Genomic DNA, 26,923 nt, shown 5'->3' on the forward strand with positions numbered 1-26,923 from the left:
CAGTTAAATTCTGTATTGAATACAAAATTCTTCTATTAACATATAAAGCCCTACATGGCCTCACTCCTGAGTACCTGCGGGATCTTATTACATATTACGAACCATAAAGACTACTTAGATCTCAGAGTGCTGGACTCTTACTCATTCCCAAAATTCAGAAAACCTCAGGGGGAAGAGCCTTTTCTTATAAAGCCCCCCAACTCTGGAATAACCTTCCAGATAATGTTTGGGACTCAGACACCGTCTCAAACTTTAAATCCAAGCTGAAAACTCATCTGTTTAGTTTAGCTTTTGGTAATTAATGTTTCTTAGACAAAGGTTGCAGGTCCAGGGGTTCATGGACCCAGGGAATTGTAGTACACTGAGATGCTGGAGCTGTCGTCTCACTGCTTACACGCGATCACTCAGGTTTGTTGACGGTGGAGCAGATAGATGCAGGTGTTTTCAGGGTGCTTCCGTGTCTGTGTTACCTTCTGGTTCTCTCCTTTTAATTAGGCTGTTATAGTCAGACCTGCCGGAGTCGTCAGACACAATCTGATACTGCCCAACATTCTCTGCTCTCCAAAAAATTCCTCTCAGAACTAACCCTCTCTTTTTACCTTCTCCGAGTAAATGGCCACCCGGCCCGACCTGCTGGAGGATTGCCCGCTGAGGTTCCCTCTACCTTCGTCAAACCAGCTGCCACCTACCGGTCCAACCAGCAGGCCCCCCACCCACCACCACCCATAGCAGACCAGCGGCTCACCTGCCTACCACTGCTACCTGTTTAGTGACCATGTTAAAACCATTTTTAACTATCTGTTATAGCTGGTTTGGTAATTTTTATTATTAATGTTTAAATAGTTCTGACCAGAGGAGGATGGGTCCCCCTTGTGAGTCTTGGTTCCTCCCAAGGTTTCTTCCTCCAGCTCCAGAGTTTTTCCTTGCCACTGTCGCCGTTGCTTGCTCACTGGGAGTCTTTAATCCATCATGTTTTAAGTTATTTTCTTCTTTGTCTCTGTCTTTTATTAATCACTATTTATGTAAAGCTGCTTTGTGACGACAACACTTGTAAAAAGCGCTATACAAATAAATCTGACTTGACTTGACCTCTGTCTCGTGACAAACTGTGACAGTTAGGCCTGTTCCTTCTGTTAAAGACTGACTATGTATCTGTCATATCTATGAATATAAATGATCTATTTATGAGTAATTCTTTCCCACTTTTGTGTTGCCCCAGTATGTGGAAATGTGCTTTAGCAAACTCCTTCCTTAATTAGTACAATGTAACAGAAAGCAACACAATATTTTTGACAGATTGCATGCCTTAAAGCTGTTTGGCACAATTTCTGGTACCTTTTCCTTCCAAGAGTTGTTTTTTAAAATAGCTGAGAGTTTTGTGCCTTATTCACTTTTTACCAACCTAATAGTGATGCAGTTTAGAAGGTTCAGTTTCTAATTTATAACTTTGTTTAGTTGGAGGAAAGGTTTCCCATTTCTGTGTTATCTAAACATACTACATTTCTCCTAAATGTTATCTTTTAATAGCCCACACAATCATTAATATAGTAATTGTTCTTATATAGCTATTATTATTTAATTTTAGCAAGAATATTCTCAAAACAATTTCCCTTCAATGGGACTAAAGCACCCAAACCAACCCCAATAAACTCAACTACTTTGATTTTTTTTTACCATTCAGTAAAACTGACGCATGAGTGTGATGAACTGGTAAAGTATGTTTTCATCAAGTTCCATATTTTTTTTAAAGGCAATATTTTATTAGTTGTAAGTCTGCTAATGATTTCAAGAACACCACCAATGATGTATCCATGGACAGTAGCTGATGCAGGTTTAAAACAGTACCTGTCACTTAGGCCAGGTCACTGGACAGTAATACAGTCTGAGTTGAAGCATAATCAAATCTGAGGGTGTCCTAAAATGCACATGAGAACATTTAGACACTGTCATGCAAAGTCCTAGTCTCCAACTCCAACTGGAGAAGAAAAAAGTAATTTTAGTGAAATGCAATGTGAACTGATTTTATTTAAATTATTATAGACCATTTGTATTGGTCCATTCATCATGTTAGTTAGACACAATGCAATTGTCAAAAGAAAACTGATCTGAAACATCTATTATAAGTTCTATGTTAATAGGCAGCCAGTTGAATAGGCATATATATGTAACTATGTAGTTAGGCATCACAAAATAATTTGCATTTTTTTTACATACAGAAAACCTTTGCCACTGTCATCCACAACAGTCCCTAAAGGACCATTCTGGAGAGGGTGAAGGCTCAGGTTAAATGAAGGTGCTTCAAGAAGATATCATGCATGTATAAAAACAGCATATATCTAGATGCTGTTTTTGTATACGCATGATATCTTTTTGCAGCACCTTCATTGAGCCTGAGCCTTCAACCTTTCCTGTAGGTAAAAAAAATTAACTGACTGCACTTTAGCTCCACCCATTATGTTTAATCTGTCTTAAACATACACTAAACACTAAACATACACTAAACAGAAAAACTGTGTTTAATTCTAAAAGAGCCTTGGAACTACTCATGCACAATTATGACAGTTTGTGCTGTTCTCTCCATTTGTCTCTTTAATCATATCTGTTTCTATGTAATTTTCTTACATTTACAGTCATTTAGGTGGTATATTCATTTCTGTCAATCTATTGTTCACCAGATGGTCCTTGTTTGTTTTATTTCATTTGTGGTCATTTGCAGTGCTTTAATGCAGCATGCTGCTGCATTTTGTGGATTATGTCTACTTATAACATAACATAACATCTCACCAACAATCAAGTAAACAGAGCTTTAAAAATCAGAACTGGTTAATTAAAAAAAATCATTAATCAATAATATATCATCTCTGTCCTGCAAAAGCCTCTCCAAAATCACAAAAATGGCAATTTCACAGAAGGAAGGAAAACCTTTTTTAACTTTCAATGAATGGCAATGTAAAAGGGGTTATTTTATTTCAAGTAATTTTGGGGCATTTCTATTGGTACATTCATTATGAAATTTGAACACAATTAAAAAAACAACTGCCACATTCACATTTTGTCAGAAAATTTAAAACAGCAAAAATACAAGCAGTTTTTGCATGACAGTGAACATATAGGGTTAGGAGAATAATAGGGTTAGTATTTTAATAACTTTAGTATTAAGAAATACAAGATTTACAGACTTACATTTTAGATTTACATTTTATCAGCCATGCATTAAGGAAACTTTTTTTAAGAGTGTAGATTTAGGGCTTGCATCAATAATGCTGCAATCTCAGTAAAATCTTCCAACTCTAGGGAATTTTCAAACCATTAAAACTTTATTAAAGCATTATTCTAGTTTACCCTGAACATTATGATATATTTCCCTGATAGCCCTTGTCTTTTCTGTGGCCTCATCCAGTGTATCATAGATAATTAATAAGCAAGCAGCTTGCATTGAAAATAATAATTAAAAAAAACATTTAAAAAGGACTCTTCAGCTAATGCTAAGCACTTCACAGTGAGTTGTGTTGCTAGTTGCTATGGTAATGGAGGCCGGTGGATCAGTGTTAGAACAGTCAATTTCCTGATAGTGAGCATGACGTGACAAATGTATTAGCAAAAAGACTGTAGAATAATTTGGATGTGGTCTAAAACACCATTGCAAAATTCTTTTGAAATTGAGTATTAATATGAAATAGGGGAGTAAAGACTGCTGCCTGTCAGGTCAGGTACTGTGTGATTAGTGCTGACTCTCTGGCTCATTCCAAAGATGGAGCTGCATTCATCCAAAGAACACAGTTCCACTCCTCTACAGTGCAGTACTGGGCATGGTGACCTTAGGCTCATATGTGGTTGCTCCAGAGCTTTTCTACGAAGAAAACAAACTGTGTGTGGGCAGTTAAACCTATGTCAACATAGTGTATATAGTGTATATAAGTGATAATATTGTTTTACTATACTTTAAAAAGTATTTCCAATAGAATATATATATATATATATATCTACATAAACTTGAACGTTCATTTTGTCTTTAGATATCAGAAGATATCTGTACAACCCTCCACATATTTTTATTATTGTGTCTATTGAAAACATCCATATTATACGTAAATTAATTTGTGCATGAACCAGTATAGTCCATTATTTAGGCTCACAGACTCACTAGTCCGAGTGACTCAAATGTTTTTAAAACAGTCCTCAGAGACTCAAGACTGTTCACAATTTTGATGTATCTTCTTTTGTTGAGAGTTGAGTTGGTGTAAAAATCTGGAATGCCTAGGTGTCCCTGAGGACCAGTAAGTCACAGACTGACTGTTGTGTCAAGTGAAAAGTATTAAATAAAAAAACAATCTCTGCACATTTCAGCACAGTTATCAGTAAAAGTAAATTACAGTGTACCAAGATACAATACACCCAACACCCAAAATATAAATGCAAAATGTAAAATGCAGTAGAAAATATCTGGCCTTGATAAGACAGTGGTTGGGTACTTTAAGAATGAAGAAAAGGCAAATGCTTTTTGAACATTTTATTTTGATGAATATTTTCTCTCTATGATCTGCACAACAAGAGAAGCTATTATGTAGAAGTAAATGAGAATGATAGATAGAGCATAAAGAACAAAAGCAGCACCACAACACAACTGGCCCAGAAAAAAAGCAGAAACCATACAGCCAATTACACTGTAATACTCTAGTCATTCTAACAATTATGAAAATAAACTCTAACAGTGCTGATAAGAATTTACACAAGAGTCAAGCAAGAATATATAAAAAAGGGCACTTTTGACATTTTTTTTATACTTCTGACAGGATGTAAAGAACAGACTTCAGGTTCATTCTGACGTGATCCTTAATTTATCTACCGTTTTTGCCAGAATCCTCCTGGCATGCAATCCTGAAATGCATTTCAGCTTTCTATTCTATGCAACAAAATCACAAGTAATACAACAGCTCAATGCATCAAATGTAGGAATGGAAAATACAACATACTGTGATTTGTAGGAAAGCATATATATATCCCTTCTCATCAAGCATTTATTTTGAAATCAAGGGTATTAATATGGAGTAGGGGGAATAGAGGCTGTTCCTGACAGTTCTTGTCTTGATTTGATTGCATTCAGGCAAAAGCACATTAGTCATGCCAGGTACTGATGCTGGATGATTAGTTCTTGCTCTTAAACTATCCCAAAGGTATTGGTGGAGATCCATTAATCCAAAAAGCACAGTTCCACTCCTCCACAGTCAAGTATTGACCATGGTGACCTAAGGCTTATATGTGGTTGCTCCAGTGCTTTTCTATGAAGAAAACACAAACTGTGTGTGGGCAGTTAAAATTTTATTTAGACTTCAAAATGCCTCTGTTACAAACCTCCCCCTCAGATTATTGTGTCCAACACATCTAGTCAATTCTACATAAATGTAAAATAAAATTAACGCTAATTTGTGCAAGGATCAAGACTGTTCATTTGTCAGATTCACAGACTTGGTAGTCTGGGTGACCTAAATTTGACCTAAATTTTCAAATTAGTCCTCAAATCTGATCTTTTAATGTATCTTTATTTGTTGCATATGGTGTACAAATCTGGAATGCATGAGTTTCCTTAAGGACCACTGTCACACACACTGATCAAGTATTATAAATAAAAAAATCTTAATTTATATATATCATTTATATATATATATATATATATATATATATATATATATATATATATATATATATATATCATTTATATATATATATATATATATATATATATATATATATATATATATATATATAAATGATATATATAAATTAAGATTTTTTTATTTATAATACTTGATCAGTGTGTGTGACAGTGGTCCTTAAGGAAACTCATGTTATAAATAATAATGTATTATGTATACATAATACATAATACATAAATACATAATCAAATAGCAGTTTGGAATATCTGTGAGATCTCTAATTAACTGCTTTTTATTTTTTTATTTAACAGACCCATACATAACTCCCCCCGGCACTAGTAATGCCCGTGACACTACAAGGGTAAGGACTTAACACGTCTCCTCCGATAAGTGGGAGGTCAGACACCACTTTTAGAGCCACTGCTGATGTAGCGTTGCTGGGCATGCTAGGAAAGGAAAGGAAAGCAGGGTGTCCCTAGCTCCCTCACCAGCTAACAGACACCTGTGTTGGCCAACATCTTAAAAGTAACGAGGCAGAAGGCCGCCATCTGCCCACCTTGAAAGACCTTTATGCTCTCTCAGACCCCAGCCACAGATGGCAAAGCGGCAGGGCTCGAGAACTCCTGATCCCCAGTCTACAGCTCAACATATTTTCTGAGAATGATTCTGGTATTGGTCATTTATTTGTTTATCTGTTCATTTATTTATTAATTTATTTGTCTGTTTGTTTATTTTGAATATATTCACTTATATATTTATAATCATGTATAAATTCTTTGTATCTTTTCCACCCCTGATGAAAAGTCACTATTCTAGGAATCCGAAAGCTATTTCCAGAGGACCAGAAGACCATTTTGCTAACAACTTTAATTATTAACTGCCACACAAGCAACGAAATAACTAAACACAATATCATTTTTCTGGAAATGTTTGTTTTTGTTTGTGTTTTTTGTGCTAGGCACTTTACATTCACTTCTGTAGAAAGTCATGGACAGAGATGTGGTACCCTTTTCTCTGAATTATCTGTTTTTGTTTGTTTTTTTTTTGTTTTTGTTTTTTTAAAGTAATATTATTTACACTCCATCAAATGTCTGGTTTTATTTAACCCTCACTACAAATTAGTTACAATTACAGAAATTCTCTGTAAATTAGCAACCCAATTGTTATTTTAAGTATTATGCCAATAATTACAAATTGCATTTTTATACAAATGTAATATCTTTTACAGAACAAATACTTTATTCTTTATTCCATACTTCAGTATTTTCTGTTTTCTTAAATTAAAATCAAAGGTATGTACAATTGAGATATAATAATTAAACATGCACAAAATAATATAAGGGTTTGTTTTCCATACTAACAATTAATTATTTTTTTCTTTGTAATTCTATGGTACATTGCTTTAGTTTTTATTTATGTGTACGCTGAAAACAAATGACTAGAAGTAATGGCTGCTAAACAAAAAACATCAAATTAAGTCAAATATCCTAATTGCAATTTAGTGAAAAAACAATACATTTACAAATGTTTAATGAAAGTTTATACAGATAAACTCCATTATTTTACAGATTATCCCTGAATTATTACGATTGAACAAAACACTAAAGGTTCTGCAGCAAACATATACATCTTTCCCATTAGCTCCTATCACCATTCATTAATAAACAGAGTGTGTACTCCAATCACTTACACCTTCAGTGTAATACAGTTTCCTCAGGGCTACCTTCTCTTAGGTGCCCTTGTATGTTTTATGTAATGGTTACCTGACTGGCCTTAGTGTTGTAGGTAAGTTATCATTTGTGTGACTGTGCTGGCTGTGTGCCAGTGCTTGCTCTCATGCTACCACAGATTGAGTTTGGCAGATAATTTAGTTAATTTTGCCATAGAACTTTGAGCACTGAAAGTGTTTATAATAATTCAGGAAAGTCTGTAAGATGATGGTGTTTCACTGCAAAACATTTAGTGTCATCACTTTATTGAAAGTGTTCATTTGTAAAAACACATTGCTAATAAACCTAATTTGCAATGGAGGTGATTTGGATTGCAACTGTAAATGTCACATGAAATACACTGCAGGTTTGGCAATTTGACATTTTGAGAAGCATGAATGTGGACTTTACAAACAATCATCCACACAATCATCAACCAAACTTTCACTTAACTGTCCAACTTCATTCATTTGTGGTACATAATCGATTTGTGTTTGTGGAATTTCCAGTTCAGTCTGTAAAATTTCCATGCCGTGAGAATCTCCTCTCCAACTCAAAAGCATTTCAAACAGTTCCATTGAGATACAACAGTGTTTGTGATCATAGTTCACAAGTTCCATTTGGCTGCCATAGTTAGTTCATGTTCGCATCCTTGTTTCAAATTCCAGTTACAATCATGTAATTATGTTTTTTCATAAATCAGAAAGCATTAAAAGTCTTGACTTTCAGAGGAGAAAATCATGAATAGACTAGTATGGTCTACGTCAATGAAAATGAATCATATTTACACTGAAAGAGCAAGAAGGCAGTCAGTGCAGGCATGACGTAGTGTTGTTGTGACAGTTGATGCACAGCTTAATAGTATCATGTGTTTTTGTCATCACAAAGAAGCTTCCATCAACATGTCAGATATTAGTTTGCCTGCAGCTATCGAGCTCTTGTCACAGTACAATATTCTCTGTTCATATTAGAGATGGCTCCTTTTTGATCCAAATAACAGCTTGTCATGTTGTTTTCATGGTTTTGTAGGACCTGCAAAAAAGTCTTCGACAATTTAAACTGCTAGTACGCCGTCTTCGAGAGACTGTTGAGAGCACAAATACTGAATGTCCACCTTGATCGCAGAAGCCACAGTCCCTCAGTTCCACACAGTTTGAACTATCTGGAATTTGACCTAGTTTGATGTCTTCAAGCCATTGCCATACATAAAAAGCACAAAAATATGGCACAGCAGGAATTTCCCTAATGAGGCATCGTTAGTCATCTGTGGCTTGTGCTGGTTTTGATCTGCCTGTGATTAAAAGCTGCCTCGCAATCCACTCTCCTTCATGTAGCCATATGATTTCAATGTAAATATGCTCCCTGAACCCCTAGTCCATTGGCCGATGCAAAAAAGATCTATCCATAGATTTTTCTGTCCATGTTTTCCCCTCCCATAAGGACATAATTAACAGCTCAACCTCTCAGTTCATGACAGTTGTGATATTGTACACGTCTGGTTAGATATGGGCCAGGTTACTTGTCCTCAGGTGTGTTAATGGACACTCCTCTTTGAGTAATGAACGGGATTTTAGAATTCAGTGGTGGAGATCTGGGTGACTTCGGACTGCAAATCCTGCTGGACCCTCCTTGAGCGGGACCCACGTGGGATCCGCTCCAGGCCTAGTCATACTGGCTTCTTCCCTGTGTCGGATGGAGCGCAAACTGACACTGGTTCCCGGGTGGCGTTTCTGGCTCTGGAGAGACTGTTTTGGTCTACCCTGGTCCGGAATGGCAGGCAGAACTCCCTGAAGCATCTCTTGAAGTTCTCATCAAGGAAAGCATACAGGACAGGGTTGAGGCTGCTGTTGGTGTAACCAAGGGCAATGCACAGATGCCAGCTAGCAATGACAAAGGGATTCCTTTGATCCACCTCCACCAGGGTTTTGATGATGATGAAGATATGAATGGGTGTCCAGCAGATGATAAAGGCCGCCACCACCACCAGGACCATGCGTGTGATGCGACGCATGTTCCTGTCTTTCTCCTTGGAACCAGAGAGAAGACGAACACTCCGTAGGCGAAGGATCATCAGCCCATAGCAAATGGTAATGACAAGGACTGGCACCACAAAGGCAAAGATGAACACACAGATCTTAGTCACCGTGTCCCAGTACCAGTCAGGATCCGGAAACTTCAGTGTGCAGACTGTCTTCCCTGGAATACAAATGTAATCTCTCAATCCTCTGCTTTGTTGTCCTAATTTTACTGCAAATTATCTGCTCAGTCAAAACTTGTTTACACAGTGCGAAAGTCAAACATCACACTTCATTCATTACATTACATCATATAAAAGGACTTTGTCTTGACTTTGTCTCCCAGTTCCTTTAAATTATAAACCACAAATTGGAGTCATAATGGAAACACATAAACTTTATGTTTAAAAATATATTTGAGGAATCTGAGGCAACATGAATTAGCGTACATGAATACATGAATCCATTTAATTATATTAAATTATATTATATTAATTAATATATTGATTGGTTTTTAACATCCATATCACATCTATGTAACAAGGGGACAGATGTAATTTAGGGTGAACTCCACCTGCAAGTGTTATTTGTCTGGTGGTCTTGAAAAAAGTGAGCTGGTGCAATGTCACTGTCCAACAAGGTGCTTGGTAAAAACATAAATTGTGAAAAAGAGTAAAGCCAGCAACACTTGATAACTAGAGAATTCCAGACTTTATTTACACCATATGTCTAAATGTTTGTGGACACCCGTGCCAATTAATGCATTCAGCTACTACAAGTTCACATTGCTGACACAGATGTGCAAATTGTCACAAACAGCTTGTCTAGTCCCTGGGTGTAAAGTATTGACAATACTCACTGGACTCTCTGGCGCAGATAAACATGAACCTATTGGCACCATGCCTTATGCCAGACATGGTCTAAAGAGGTATAAAGCCCCCCAGAATTGAGCTATGAAGCAGTGAGCCTGTATTCTTTGGAATTATGGTGCTCCAGCCAATACTTTTAGGATGAGTTAGAGAGTTTAGGATCAAGTGGGGTGGTGTATATCCAACATCCTGAACTTACTTACACTCTGAATACAATCAAGTCCACTAAATGCAATTAAATCCTCACAGCAATGCTCCAACATCTAGCTGAAGTCTTTAGTGAATAGTAGAGACATCTGGATACACAAAAGTAGAATAAAATAATTTTCAATACCCTTGATTTCATGTTAACAATGAATGAGCAGGTGTCCCAATACTTCTGTCCATATAGTGTAAATTCATACCACACATAGACACTTTATTTAAGTGTTTAAGTGTTCATCAAGTGTTCCGGGGTTACTCTTATGTACAGTTTTGGTGGTTTACCAGGTCTTGAAAGCCTGTTAGGGGACCGATGTTCGTTGTATCATATAATAATTTAACTCCTTATGAATATGCATTATCTTATATATCCCCTTCAAAATATCTGCTGAAAAATTTATAACTTTTAGTGAATGACTGTTTTGACTGGAAATAATAATGATACTAAATACTGGAAAGTATGTTCATTGACTTTGCACAAAACTGTACATCAAATGTCACCGATAAATGAATTCAGAAATGTATATTTACCTTGTTCTGTCACCTTGGTGACTGCCATGATCATTATGGGTACTCCAATGGCAGATGAGAGAATCCAAATGCACACATTGATGATCTTAGCCTTGACAGGTGTTCGGAACTCCAGTGCCCTCACAGGGTGGCACACAGCAATGTAACGGTCTACGCTCATCATAGTCAAGGTGAAGATACTTGTGAACATGTTGTAGTAGTCAATGGCTATGACAAGTTTGCACAGGGGTTCCCCAAATGGCCAGGTATTCATCAGGTATTTAGCACTCTGGAAGGGAAGAGTGCTGGTTGCCAATGCATCGGCCAGAGCCAGGTTGAAAATGTAGATATTTGTGGCAGTTTTCATCTTGGTATATCTGCACAAAACAAATGGATAAGGAAAATATTTTGTTAATTTACAAGTATAGAAATAAACATTCTTCACAGTGCAAAAAAAAACAAACAAAACATATATATATATATATATATATATATATATATATTATTAGTAGTATATGATATTATTTAGTGTATTTCCCATTTTAACCATTCATTACTTATTTTAATTTTATCTAGTGATTGTGAAGCAAAATTATCTGCATGTCATAAACAAGCACATTTTTTACAAATTAAAGATAAATTCTAGATAAAAAATACATATAATATTATGCCAGGAAATAAGGACAGCTGTAATATTATGAACATCAAACTCATAATTTAAAATATTACTTAGAAATATGTTTTTACTTGCTATGATTATTTTTTTTGCAGTGCACTTCAAGTTCTTAAAAATAATGATGCCAACAACTGTTCTTATTAAAGAATCATAGAAAAGATAAAATAATCACATTTGGTTCTCTTAAGAATCTCAAACAACATATTTGTAAACACGAGTGAGAATGTTAACAATTGAATCAATTGATGTTTTTACTTTAAGTTGTGTTTGTACATTTAGTCATGCCCACCAGGGCAGTGGACAGTGATATAGTTGATGTGGCAAACTTGAGATTTACGTTTTGGCTTTCGTTAGCACAAATTTATTATGGAGAGTGCGAGCTATTATTATGGAGAGTGCAAACAAGGGACGTTTCATGCTTAAAACATATTTTTAATGAGTCATCTTTTTTACTGCAGGTTATGAAAAATGTGTATTTTGTTAATTTAACCTTGTCAACACAATTTAAACACATTGTCCCTAAGGTGTATTAAGCTGTGTTAAAAACACAATGTTAAATCTGCTGAATTTTCCAGTGATCATAGAAAGAAGAGAAGTGATTTGTCTTCTTCTCAACTATGTTAATCCTTATGCTCATTTGAGCCACTGCCAAAACTTGTAAAAAAAGATTTTTTAAACCTTCTTTTAGTAGTAAAAAATGTGTCCCCAGAAATTCAGTTCAATGCTCATGCTGGCTTTCTCTTTTCTCCAAAGGGGGTTTAAGAGAATACATTCAGAAATCACTGCTAAATCTGCTTTATTTGACTTTAGTCAACAAAAAGAAAATGCATTTTCCTTTGCCGTAGCAAGCTGTTGTTTGACTGGCTGGCCAAACATTTGTGGAAGGTTTGATATGTTGTAGCAGGAGGGGGGAGCTAGGACAGAATATCAAAGCATTCTAATTTCCCGAAGGAATAGAAAATTCTTGTTGACGTTGCACATTTGGCTCCATCTATTCAACCACATAAATTAAGAGCCCATAAGGTCACATTGTAGAAAGGCCTCTTAATCTCAGGTGGGTGTCAATAATTCAGTGGAATGGATTTCATGTTGCTTTTTTTGTAATAGGATTTTGATGTCAGATCTCTGCACCAAAAACTTAAATTGTGTTTAGGAAGGAAAGCTCATTTGATGGAGATGATTTTGAGCTAGACAATGTGGCCTTTGTTTTACCCCTCAGTAAATGGCAATTATGCAAATGTTCATAAAGCACGTTTAGCAAAAGGAATGAGGCCAAGATCAGCTCTCCTTGCTGAGAGTGACTGTACAGAAGAATAAAAATAGACAGGCATTCGTATTGTGACAGAAAAAGTTAATGATCTTTGTATATGTAGTGATACCATAGAAGAACCATTTGTAGGTGGCACAAATATATAAAATTCTGTAACAATGTTAATTCACAGCAATGTTGGTTACTGGTTATTACACATACATTTTCTTCCTTAAATAAAACCAAAATGAACCATTAAATAATAAATAATTGAAGTCTGCTCCTAATACTTTATTACTCTGAAAAGACCACTAGATTGATTGTGAAACAAATTTTAATTAGGTAGAAGAGAGTTGGGTATTTTGAACATATACAAAAAGGTTACAATGATATAAAATCTTCATGTTTTGGGGCTAAAATAAAGCTTTTGATAAAGTTTTGATAGAAATGTTCATGAAGTAAATGGTATACAATTCTGTAAGTCCTGCTTTTAAACTGATGGCATTTAATTGGGTCATGCTGAATTAAACATGTTTAGGTTAGGGTTACTAGGTTACTAGATGGTGTTAAGGCAGTGAGATTTGACAGAAGCATGGCAGATTTGAACACTTGGGCGATGCTGATTTGGGGAAAACAGGCACACACACATACACTGCTGAGTAAGAAAGAAGTCACAAAGGTTACTAGGGTTACTAGGGTTAGGGTTACTTCTGGTTGCTAAGGCTATCAGTATATATATATATATATATATATATATATATATATATATATATATATATATATATATGTATATATATATATATATATATATATATATATATATATAATATGTACACAGACAGACAAACAGACCAGAGGCCAGGTCTGTCCTTCCCCATCTATCTCTGTGCATGGTTCTAGTTTATTGCAGGCTTACTTGAACTACACTTGCTTGTCAGCACCATTTTATCAGAATCGTAAAACTGTGATTGAGCTTAGATTTGTGCTGTGTGACACAAACATTTCAGGTCTCTTCCGAATCAGCCCTTGGTGCATGAGTCAGACTCTGTTTTACGGTCCTTCAGGACAGAATCGAATGAATCTGCTTCTTGAGTCCCGCTGATTCATGCTGGGTGTGTGGCAGAGCATGACGCAAAGTGATGTTTTATTTTCATGGGCTGTTCTGTTCTGTACTGGAGTGAGATTTCATGTAATTCAACAGTAAAATGAAAACTGACCAAACCACTGTTTTAATTATCATGCTAACGTTGGTAGCTCTCTCACCATTAGCTAGAAAAATGGAGCCTGCATGCTACATTTTGTTCATACAGCAAGCCATTATATTTATTACTTGAAGTGGAAACAAAAAATGTATTAACTTAACATCTCTGTAATACTATATATTATGTATGTTTGTGTGTGTGTAAGCACTCACTCCACTTATTTGACAGCCTAAGCCCCACTTCTTTCTTGAGCTTTGCTGCAGTCTTTGCAGCAATAGAGGGTATGCATGTGACATCACATGGAGGGAGTCACTACAACCACATCTAATGAGTGGCAAAAAGACAGACTGAGTGGCAGCGTTAGTGTTCAGTGTATTTGCAGCTAAAACAAATTGAGAAATGAGAGCTGTTGTGCAATTGACTGTACAGATTCAGCAAGGATTCAGAGCTATTCTTCTATGGAAGAGAAGGGAAAAAAGGGACAAAAAGCCTTTTCTTATAAAGCCTATCATGGCTTGCTCACTGGGGGTCTTAGATCTTTCATGTCTTTTTATGATGTTGATATGTCGTCTTTTACTAATTACTGATTCTGAAAGCTGCTTTGTGACAACAGCACTTGTAAAAAGCGCTTTACAAATAAATTTGATTTTATTTGGTTTGATTTGATTTGATTAGGCCACTAGTACCCTGTCCATTAGGGGAACATTATAGAAAACATGAATACTAAGCTTACACATCTTATTTCAAATCTCCATGTAAGTATCCAAATTGTATGATCAAACTGTAGTAGCTGTTGTAGTAGACTTGTATGATCAAACTGTAGTAGCTGTTGCTCATATATCCATATTGGTTATCATTGTAATTAAGCATTTTCTTGCACATTTTGACATCAAGAAGTCAAAACTTGTTACAGTTAGCAATGGGCATTCTGGTATTTTGCTGCCCCGCTCTAAGCAACAAGATCTTATCCATGGTTCAATAATTATGTCCGGCTACTCTGGCATAAAAAACATAAAGAACACAAAACACTGCAGAATACTAAAATCATTTTTAAAACATTTACAGTTGCAGAAAACATAAATAAAAATGGTTTAACAGCTGAAATGTGAAGCCTCTCATCAAAGAAGAAGTCTTGTGCTTACTGATATTTTGCCTCTCTGGCTTAGATGACGCTGCTGTCATCTTATGCCAAGATGATGAGTGATAGAATGTGACATCATGTCTGACAGGTATGATTCTAAAAGCTGACTTAATCCAGCAAGACTGCACACAATTTGTCTCATCACATGTACATTGGTGGTTGCAGCATTCATAAGCTGCGGAAGATCAAACAATGCATGATGTATGCTATATGACAATATGCAGTAGATTAGAATTTAGTTATAAATTATAGTATATAATCTTGAACTTAATCTTCTTATTACTGACATAAGTAGCATGTGTCAGTAGCATTTCCATGGATGGTGTTAAGGCAGTGAGATTTGACAGAAGCATGGTAGATTTGAACACTTGGGTGATGCTGGTTTGGGGAAAACAGGCACACACACACATAAACTGCTGAGTAAGAAAGAAGTCACGCTGTGAAACACAGGATGTCATTCTGAGTCAGTCCATAACATACGCAGCTCTTAATAAACACAAACTCACTTAATAAACAAACATACCGCTTAGTCTTTTGAAGCCTTTTGTGCATTCAAGTCACCAACATCCACTCATTTCCTCCAATAATTTCCTATTATTTCTGACAAAACAACCTTTCCAGCTTAGCACTCTTTATAAAGGCTTATTTGTGTCTGTCAGTAAAGTGCTGTACTTTATGTGTATAGTAAAATCAGCTGCTTTTTATAACAAATAAATCATATATATTTAGTTGATTACTTAGCTAAGCAAAGCTGGTTTCAGATCCAAAATCAGATAAATAGGTAGAACACAGTTTGCAGCACCGGCAAATCAGGTTCTTATAATAGCCTCCATGTAACTCAAGCTTCAGCTACTGTCATTATGAAGCCATCTTTTCTTGGGAATTGTTTCAGAATGCATGTGGCCCTTCTATTAGATCAGATATTGTGTACCCAATTCTCTTAAAATAAAGGAAATGAAAACATTGGGTGTTCATGGGTTGGGCTAGTGCTGTCTCTTACCTCTAATTGTGTTTCCAGACCCCCACATCATTTTAACACATGACCTCACTACAAGCCAATTAAAATTGACCTTTTAATAAGCTCTTGCAAATTAATTAGAAAACACTCACAGTGCAGGTTTGGGTGGGAGCTAAACATGATGGGAAAAATAAAAAAGGAGAATAGACTCTCCGCTATCATTTCTCCACTCCTCCAGACATGCCACTAATTCATAGTGCCAAAAGGTTTCAGCTTTGTTTCATTGCTCCACAGAAAAGAATCCCAAAACTTGTGTAGAGCGATGAAACAAAACTTCCAGTTTCAGGGTATGTTTGGATCAGTGGTATGTCTGGAGGAGGAAGAATGAAACATACACTGAAAATAACACCCTGTCTACGGTAAAGCATGGCGGTGGCTCAGTGATTCCTTCCTCTGGCAGCCTCTGCAGCATGTGGAGGGCAGGATGGATTCAATGTGAGGAAGCTGAAGCTTAAGCATTATTGAACCTTCTAACAGAATAATTATCCCAAGCATACTTTACTATGTCCACTAAGACTTGGTTTCAGAAGTAGTTCTGAAAGATACTGTGGCTTAAGTGGCTTGACTAAAGTAACTAAAGTAGTTGTGTTGAGGCCAAATTGGCAATGCAGTGTGATCACTTTAAAGCAACAATATGTAGAAATATTATGTTACAATGACAGCTTCACAATCATGCTCCACTTTATACCAATTTGTATTACTCTCCCTACTTGTTGGGGATGCCCAGGAGCAAATAAACACCAATTCTCACATAATGCTGTTTTAAATGCAACATTAAAAGTCTGAGCATTTGATTACAATGTCCACTGTTCATGGACATAACAATTAAGCAGATTCACTAACATACCATTGCTGTCTATATACCTATCATTATCATCATAATCTTTTTGTTACTAATATTACTGATTTTCTAGAAAGTTACTAGGCATGTGTAAACCTTTTTTTTTTACTATACAATAAACTTTCATTTTCCAGTTGTTTATTTTACTGCATCATTTAAACCCTAGTAAGCAGTTTGCATGATGAGCAGCAGTCATGGTAACTGTGCCTTCCTAGTATTTCTTTTAAGCATGTGTATATTCAAGCGCCTTTTAAATTAGAAGAAACAGCATGTTCTCATAGGGGAACGCATTGCAATTTACTCATTTCCCCTTCACAGTCATCCTCCACAGAGAAATCTGGTTCTTATTCCAGGAAGTCTAATTTTCTGGATGGAGAAAACCATTGATCAGGGCTTTCTGTAGTGTGTTTCTTAGTGACAAAGTACAGGCTCAGGCTCAGCTCATTAATCAGTCTAAGGACTCTTTTTTAGGTTTGGTAACATGATTACAAAATCACCCAGTTCAGTGCAGACTGCTCTGAAGTTTGCTCAACGTGCAAAGGAAAAGTTTAAACTGTACAGTCAGCCTGATCACTTCGAAAACAGCTCTATGGAACTTTAAAATATAAATGAATGAATAAATATTCATGTGTTCTAAAGGGAGATAATTTTTTTATAATGTTTTGCAGAAGCATATACACTCACTGAGCACTAACACAATGTGAATACTGGGTGTGACCTCTCTTTGCTCTTAAAACAGCGTCTTTTTAGCAAGAATTCCACAAGATGTTGTAATTATGCTCAATTCATATTACTGAAAACAAGTTCTCAACCTACCATCTGTGTGCATTAACAATAATCAAAATTCTTCAGACTAGGCTCTGAACTATGTATCACTGTCCAGTTTTGGTGAGTACTGCAGCATGAGTTTTCTTTCTTGGTTGACAGACGTGGTGACAGCATAGTCTTCTGCTCGTGTAGCCCATCTGGCTCAAGGTCTACATGTTTTGTGAAATGCTTTTCTGCTCACCACAATTGTTTCAGTGGTTATCTGAGTTACTATAGTCTTTCTGTCTGCACAAACCAGTCTGGCCATTCCCTGTAGACCTCTCTCTTTTAATACGTGCTTCTCTCTGCAAAACCACTTATTTGATGTTTTTTTTTCCTTTTGACACCATATTGAGAAAACTCCAGAGATTGTTTTGCATGAAATTCAAGAAGATCAGCAGTTACTCATGAGGCCACTATAATACTCAAGAGGTCACATTTTTATGTGAACCTGAACCTGCTTGTCCTTATCTGCATGATTTTAGGCATTGCACAAATGAATGAGTAGGTGTACAGATGTTCCTAAAGTGGTTGCTGAGTGTATTTATAGCCAGAAAGAATGGAAAACAATAATATATAACAGAACAATTGTATCAGGTCAACCTAGAAGTGCATTTCTTTTTGTCTAGGCTTCTTGTAGACACAATCTATGTATTCTTTTCTATTTTATTGTAATCTGAGGTCCATGTATGGTGTTTGTGTGAGCACTAAAAATAGTCATAATTAATTTTTACATCACCAATTGACAGTGTAACTATTGTCTATGAACTGCATTACAAAAATACTCGTTTTACATAAAATAGGTCTTTAAATGGGTTGGTTTAGGTAACTTTCTTTGTCTTGCACTTGATCCTTCTGGTTTATTATACTTAAGAGGCTGTATTTCAAGCTATTTAATGTTTTATATCATTATATCAATGTAATATCAAATCATATATTACTTGCTGTTCACATAAAGCCAATGTAAACTCTGTACCTATTTAATCCCTGAATATGAGATCTATGTTCATACCAGTGTATGTATGTGCACTACTATGTTATGTAGAACTGGATACAGATATCAAAGCAACATGATTTTAAAGAATCAGGTTTACAAGGTCTGTGTTCAATTAAAAATATGCAAAGACTTCCAAAATTGATCTTAATTTCTGCAGTACAACAAATGTTTTGGTTGTTGTTAAATATGGTTACATGGAATATATTTCTTTACTGCTCCATATGGTGCTCTTATCATTATCAGTGTGCATTATAAGATGGGTTATGTTTCCCTACAGCAGAGTTCAAACATAGAATGTATTTTCTATGCAGTACTTTGCATGTTACACTAAACACTTCTAGTATACAAACATAAATAGCACATTTAACAGCAGGCAGCATGTGTAGCATGTATAGTGCTTGCTGTTATCAATCAATATAACATCTACTGCTAATATGAATCTTTTGCCGACAGCCATAAAGAAAACAATATAGATGAAAAATAATGAATAACTCAAGAACATACAAAAAAAGGCCATATTATGTTCGTTATCCCCTGCCTGGTCTCAGTGTACCCTGCTAGCTCTCATCTCTCTTTAAAGCTTAGAAAATTGAATTTAGATAGCCACAGTTTCAGCAAGCTTTAGATTACTTGGAGTTGTAGCACTGAACTTATCTCTAAATTGTTATGTGTTTGTGCTTGTGCTCCATCAAGCATTACCTACAGGAGGATAGGCAATACTCAGCCTGCTTACAAACATATTCAGAAGCTGACTATGATACCACATCCCATACACTGTTCAGCCCAGCTCTTCGTATTCATCAAAGTTGCATATGGTGAAATCTTGCTGTAAAAGTACATTGCTGCATATGCCACTTTACTTCTGATGTCAATGTCAGGGACATTTATACACTTAAACTCTTACAGTCTTACACATGCGTAAAATACCATTTCTATGCTTAATGTTATTTAATGTTTAAGGTTTATTTAAATATTAGATGTTTATTGTTGCATGATGGGTCTGAGAGTAATGTAATTTCAATCCAATGTATGTCCTGTACATGCTGACTTATTTATTATTAATTATTTCACCTATGTGATGTATGATCAGACATGTCAGATTGCATGTATATTTTAGCATGTTTCAACATTAAAAAATGTACCACTTACCAAGGAGACCATACTGCCTGTGGTGTGCTAATTATGCAATTTATAATTAGTAATTTCAGTGAAATACTTGTTTATTATTGGTTGCATAAAATCCAATGATTAGAACAGCGAGAAATAAAGAATAAAGAGAGATCAAAATTAACATGAGTCTCAAACAAGACTACAGCTATACTATAGCAATACTTTTAAAGCACTACAGTTCCCACAATACCCACAAGTGCGAACTGTGTGCACCAAACTGTGATGTTTTATTGCTGTCATATCTTTTGGGGATTTTAGATGTCATGATTATTGGACTAACTTGAGAATATAAAGATATGTCAGAGTTTTGTAGATATTTAAGGGGTCGAATGCAATACTGCATGTTCTTCATGATTCTTCATTATTGCTAAAAGGGTATAACAATGAGTGCAGATGCAACCTTTAGTATATGTTTCAGTGTTTTGTTACACAGTGAACATCAGAGAATAATTTGCAGTTCTACACTTGCATTCCTTGCTCTGATATATTTAAGAAAAAAACATGTTTTCCATCTAACTACTGAACAACAATCCTTAAGATGCAATGCTAGTATCAGGTTCAATTATTGCAGGAAAGTTTAGCATGATTAGTACATCTTTAGCATGTTTTAATTAATTGTACTTAGTTAATATATCAATATATGGTCAAAACCTGTGTGAGGAACCAGCCATGATTGTTTGAAGAAGGCTGTTGAAATTGAGTTTATTCATTAATAATTAAAGCATGTTTCAGCCAGACCCTGTTAAACTATTGCTATGTAATGGTGGACTGTCTTGGTGTTAAAGTGAATAGAAGTTCTAGCTGACAGCATATCCATTAGCTTAAAAGCACAAGCACTGCTTAGGCTAAAACACATAGTGTAAATAATTAGCACTTAATTAGCATGTTAATTAAAGTTGAAACAAGTCCATGTGAAAGCACCTTGCTGCTAGGGAGGAAGATCAATTACTCTCATCATGACCATGAAGTACAGTGGCTACTTTTTAATGGAATATCTTCTGCACAGTACCTATGCTATTACTCTGCAGACTTAAACCTCTCATTAATTAACAGTAGAACATGGAAAAAACATGAAACGTAACACGAAATGTACTGTGCATTTATGACACAACTGATTTTTAAAAGGGAGAACATGTCTGAAGCCCTTCCTCTTCCCAAACTAATGTCCTATGAAATTAAAATTTTCAACCTTGTGCCCCATGATGAATTTCTGCACTAGCTATGAGACATTTGCCATTTTTTTATTTTGTGCAACTGGGCCCACCCTCTTTCCCTTGTCTGCCTCTGCCTCTGCCTCTGCCTCTGCCTTTGCCTCTCCTCTCCTCTCCTCTCTGCCTTTCTGTTTGGGACTTGACCTAAATTAGACATATATACACATATATATTTAAGTATACTGAACTATGTATTTAAGCAAATACGTAGATAAATCTACTTAATAAAGTTAAGCCAAATCCATTAAATTATATAGATAATGTTGATTTTAAATGGATTTGGCTTAACTTGCTTCTTTATCTATGTATTTGCTTAAATTGCAAAACCTTTGCATTTTTCATGTTTTTTACATTTCAAGTTTACCCCTCCTTCTTTCAATCTTTTTTTATTAATTTTAGCAGCATAACTATTAATTAAGTTTATTCAGCAATACTTCTGTAATGTATCCTAGATTATTAAGTAGTTCATTTAATAAAAACAAAAAGCAAAAAATATACGGAGTTGAAGTTAAAACAAGTGTCAGCATAACTATATGTTATATGTAAACTCTTTTTGTCCCAGCATATTATTGTCATATCTCAATGGTGCCTTTTTATGCATTTTATTAATATGGGCTGCCTCAAGGTAAGATCCCTGCAAACAAAAAAAAAAACATTTTAACAATCAGGTCCACTTCACACAATATAGGGTTAAGGGTGAACAGAAGTCCAGTTAGTACATAAGAGGGATGAACCTCCACAGAGTGCCACTGTTTCACACCCTGAGAATTTCAATTCATTTTCTCACTGCTCTGGTCAAAGAAAGCCCACTCACTTTTGATAGAGTTCTTAGAGTAGTAGAAGTAAGAAGTGAAGGCGTGAATTGAGAACAGTGTGACTCTTGAACAGCAAATGGTTTAGTTGGCAACCATGTGAATAGTTATATGTAGTAGTTATAATAGTTATAATAGTTAATGTGTGTTATATTATGTAGTTATGTAGTTATGTAGCCACTGTAGTTTTCTGTAGGTTAAAGTAAAAAGCTCATATCATGCAAAACTAAATTTTCATCTCATTAAAACATAATGAAAGAGCTTGATGTAGAATTTTCTCACAAAAAAGTGTACATTATATTTATGATGTGTTTTTAAACCACAGAATTGTTCGCAGTTATGCTCTAATAATAATGAATCCCACTGTTCTCGTAAAAAAACACAGCGGACATAATAACGAAAGAACTAGTATTTGGGCTTAAAAAAGAGCTTTCCTAAATGGTTTTTGGCTCAGTAATATGGTTCTAAGAAAACATTAATTTGCAGTGGAACCTTTACATTATGTATACATAAACAGATTCTACACACTTGACCTTTTATTTGCAAATAAATCCTTTTGGTATGTTTACTTTTACAAGATATAATTTACCTCCCTGAAGGGCTTCATTTTAGAAACATTTATAATTCTCTCTTTTGACTCCCCTGACAGATTCCTGTGAGGTGACATCTCTCCCACACCCGGTGGCATACTTGTCAGATAGAATCTGAGCAAAGTAAAAAGCCTGAAGGCCTGCTGTGTCCGGTGTGCTCTTACATAAAATGTTTGGTAAATAATACAAGAAGAGAGAAATAGAGGGGTGCAAGAAGGTGATAGAGCAATTAGACCATTGTATTCAGCTCAATGGCATCACTGGTGTTTCTCTGACCTGTGTACTCTGGTGTACACACAAGCACACTATGTTCTCCCAAACAGTTCTTACACACACCAGGCAACAAATGATAAAAACAAAACATTTCAGTGCACAGTGGTGATTCTTCTAGGGTTGTTTAGGAAATGCACTGGTGCTGTATAGAAATATTAAATATGTTTTCATACATTTTTATCAAGATGGTTCTACACAGTAGTAAAACAAGTTAAAGTGGATTTTAACAACAACTATTTTTTTTTAAATGGTTCTTTCAAAAACATACACAATAAGCTTTCTATCATGAAAAATAACCATTTAATCAAGCCTTTAAACCTAAATGATTATTTAAGCTCCCATGCTTCTGCATAGAAACACTTTTATTATAGAGCCCTTGTGAAGAACCATGACAGCACAGAAAAAAACATTGACTAAGAACAATGAGGGTGCCAGTGCCAGTGAAAAAAGTAAAACAGTTTTAAACAGTTCTCTAAATTAATGCAATTAATATTTCCCCTTGGTTTCCTGCCATTTGGACGCGATCACTCAGATTTGTGGATGGTAGAGTGGATTAACGCCAGTGTTTAAGGGTGCTCCCATGGCTCTGCCTCCCTTTGGCTCTCTTCTTTTAATTAGGCTGTTATAGTCAGACCTGTAGATTCTATATAAACTAATACTGCTTAACATTCTCTGCTCTCCATAAATTCATTCAAAACTAACTTTTTCTCTTTACCTTCTCCGAGTAAATGGCTGCCCGACCTGAAGACTGACCGCTGAGATCCCCTTTGCCTGCATCAGACCAGCTGCCACCCACCAATCCAACCACCAGGCTCCCCCACTACCTGTGTCAGCTGCACACCCTCCTGCCACAGATACTTGCCTAAGGTTAAAATCTAAATGGACTCTTAACTATCTGCCACTACTAATATTGCCAATGTTATACTATACCATGATTTATATGATTATTGTTATATCATGATATTAAGATTACGTTGCACACCTGAGCAGGAGAACAGTCTTATGCGGTGGTTTAGTGACTTTTATCAATCATTTATAAATTGTTCAGACCAGAGAAGGACGAGTGCCCCTTGCCTTGTCCCCCTTGTGAGTTTTGGTTTCTCCCCCCTTGGTTTTATGGTCTTTTTACTGATTACTGATTGTGTAAAGCTGCTTTGTGACAACACCAGTTGTAAAAAGCACAGTACAAATAAATTTGATTTGATTTAGTGTCACTCTAGGCTCAAACAGTGCTTATAACATGGCATGAAATGGGAATTCATTAATTACTACTACTACTACTACAAATAATATTAATAATAATAATTATAATAATAATAATAATAATAATAATAATAATAATAATAATAATAATAATAATTAATTGTCAAAAGGTATTTTGGTGACAAACAGTTTGACTAGTAAAATGAATTCAGAAAAGCATGAAACATGAAGAAGGTGCACTCTCCTCTTCTTCCACACTGTGTAATTGTGCTGGAGAGCTTACCTCACCACTCCGTACATCACAAGGATATTGCCCAGAAGTCCCACAACGCAGATCACGGAGTAGAGTGCAGTGATGGAGATGGCAATTATGATCCCAGCCGGGCTTTTCGCGGGGTTGGACTCGGTGTAGTTGCGTCCGTCGGGGACAAAGCCCATCACGTCGTCCGGGAACGTCACATTGAACGGGATCACGGAGTACAGGTCAGGCAGGTCTGCACCCAGACCGGGTGCCGTGGACGGCTCCATGCTCCCCGGTGGTCGCTGTTCTCTCCGCTGTGGTGCTGAAAAGTTACGCGCTCGCCGAGCGGAACTCTCACAGTTTTGAGAGCTTTAGATTCTCTTCAAATGGGATTAAAAACATCAATCCAATCCACCCTTCAGAAAACACGCTCCGTAAACGCAAACTGACAAGGCACTGAGAAACCTTCTCAATTTGGAGCATGTGGTCTTGCTACATGCGCTGTGACCGAATGAGCAGTGCATCTGTTCCTTTGACTCACACGCCCCTTGCTGCCTCAGTCTTATTGGCAGAGAAAGAGAGAGAGAGAGCGAGAGAGAGAGAGAGAGAGAGAGAGAGAGAGAGAGAGAGCGAGAGAGAGAGAGAGAGAGAGAGAGAGAGAGAGAGAGCGAGATCAGTCAGTCAATCAGGCGTGCATAGACTGGAAAGCGGCATATACGCTCTACTTCACATCATCTCGTGTAATACGAAAATGACGTGGCTTAGTGTCTCAACCAAAGACATTTTGCACACAGAAGACTTTCTGTTAGTAAATATATATATATATATATATATATATATATATATATATATATATATATATATATATATATATATACATATATTACAATTTAGCATTAGGAAAAGAAAACATCAATACAACATTCATGCTAAATGTAATGAGCAAATGTACATTTGTTTATTCATGGTCCCACTTGTGATTCCAATTTTTAAACGCATTAAAAGCAGAAACTGACACATATTACACAATATTACATAATTTGAATTTTAATTACATTTTATTTTCTCCATCATATCCCCATGTGATGTTAAATCTTTCCTACACAATTAAAATCACAAAAGCTCAATAATCCTATTTACAGCCTCTGATGACCAAACCCTGGATATATGTGATACTTATTTCATTTATTAAAACATGTGCATAACACAATAGAACATGAGCTGTAAACATCATACTTTATTGACATATTTAAGTATTTATTCTGCTTAAAATATGCATATCTAATACATGGGAGTCTCTGGAAGTAATTCACATGGAAAAATATTTAGCTTCTTTTTTTGTTTTTTGTTTTTAGCAGGTAAGCGTGTTATTTAGATTTGTAAAATCACATGTGTCTGGATCTTCTTTTAAATGGACTGAAAATGTCGAAAGCTGATAATCACTTTGATAACTGTTATCGTTACACTTTAATATGTAAATAGACAATGAACACAACAAAGCTGTTTTCACTCAGACATGCTCAAAATGCTTTGATTGGCTTGCATACCTGTGCCACTGTGCAAGTAAGTTTTTTGAAATGTGGGACAGATGAAGTCTGTTATTCCTCCAGAAGACAATGTTGCTTCTAGACATGCAGATCTAAATGATTCCTTATAATATATCATGTTTAGGATGCATGTAAAATTCTAAAACAAAAATGCGTTTCTGAGGTAAACTGTCTGGTGCAGAAATGTGTGTCATCTGGAGGCTGCACAGAAAGATGTTTCTTAATATCTCCTAACAAATATCATGACTATGTACATGTTTGGTGTGGACTTTTGAACTGTTTTCACCCTTCATTATTGACCTTTGTCGCTGTTGCCCTAAGGCAACACTGTGCAATACAGAGTAAAATGTTCAATTTTGTGAAGATGAACAAGTAAGTTTTCCTATTAAAATATGAACTGGACATACATAGCTGGCTTATGCTATTACCTTTTAAACATTTACTTTTGTGGCATTCAGCCAACGCTCTTATCCAGAAGGTACTCATATTACAGAGGTGGGCCAGTGTAGTGTTAGAAGTCTTGTCCAAACTACTCTTAGTGGTGTAGCACAGCATACCTGATATTAAACAGGATTGATTGTATATTTGAAACTGAAAGAGAAGCACCAAAAGGGAAGAAATATCTTGCGTTAATGGAGTTACAAAGCAAACAGGAATGAAATAGCAATAACGACCATTAAGGGCTAAAGATTGTGCAGGTGAAATGAATATGGATAAGAGGAATTACTAGAAAATAAAACACCACAAAGCTGTCTGCATGTTCATCATTAAGTTAGACAATAAGTGTTAAAAGCATTTTATCCCTGCCTTACTGTGTGAGCAATTTGTGCCTTTGTTTGCCCTTCCACCTGTTCTCTTAAAAGTAAATCATATTAGTTATCTTTATAGCCTCTTATTTTATGGGTTCTAATGGTTGTATGTGTGGTTAAATGTGTCTTTGCTACACTCAAAACAGATTCTATGTAGAACCAAAACAGTGTCCTTTGA

General features: G+C 35.8%; 1 protein-coding gene across 1 annotated transcript; it reads right to left on the reverse strand.

Annotated features, from left to right (window-relative positions):
• Positions 1-5,815: 5,815 nt before the first annotated feature.
• Positions 5,816-24,931, reverse strand: oprd1a (opioid receptor, delta 1a). Its single transcript, XM_072675434.1, has 3 exons — positions 24,432-24,931; positions 10,980-11,335; positions 5,816-9,559 (listed from the first exon to the last, which is right to left on the reverse strand). The coding sequence occupies exons 1-3, from the start codon at positions 24,674-24,676 to the stop codon at positions 9,030-9,032; spliced, it is 1,131 nt and encodes a 376-aa protein (XP_072531535.1). The 5' UTR covers positions 24,677-24,931; the 3' UTR covers positions 5,816-9,029.
• Between the last annotated feature and the right edge of the window lie 1,992 nt (positions 24,932-26,923).

This window comes from Salminus brasiliensis, chromosome 3 (genome assembly GCF_030463535.1).
Source record: "Salminus brasiliensis chromosome 3, fSalBra1.hap2, whole genome shotgun sequence".
Lineage (NCBI taxonomy): Eukaryota > Metazoa > Chordata > Actinopteri > Characiformes > Bryconidae > Salminus > Salminus brasiliensis.

Bases quoted from the DNA above. Each gene is read 5' to 3' on its own strand.
- oprd1a (XM_072675434.1), bottom strand. From the start codon at position 24,676: ATGGAGCCGTCCACGGCACCCGGTCTGGGTGCAGACCTGCCTGACCTG. The intron at 11,336-24,431 runs GTAAGCTCTCCA...TGTTTTGTGCAG, and splicing joins GTGATGTACGGAGTGGTGAG to ATATACCAAGATGAAAACTG. The intron at 9,560-10,979 runs GTAAATATACAT...TTTGTATTCCAG, and splicing joins CACCAAGGTGACAGAACAAG to GGAAGACAGTCTGCACACTG.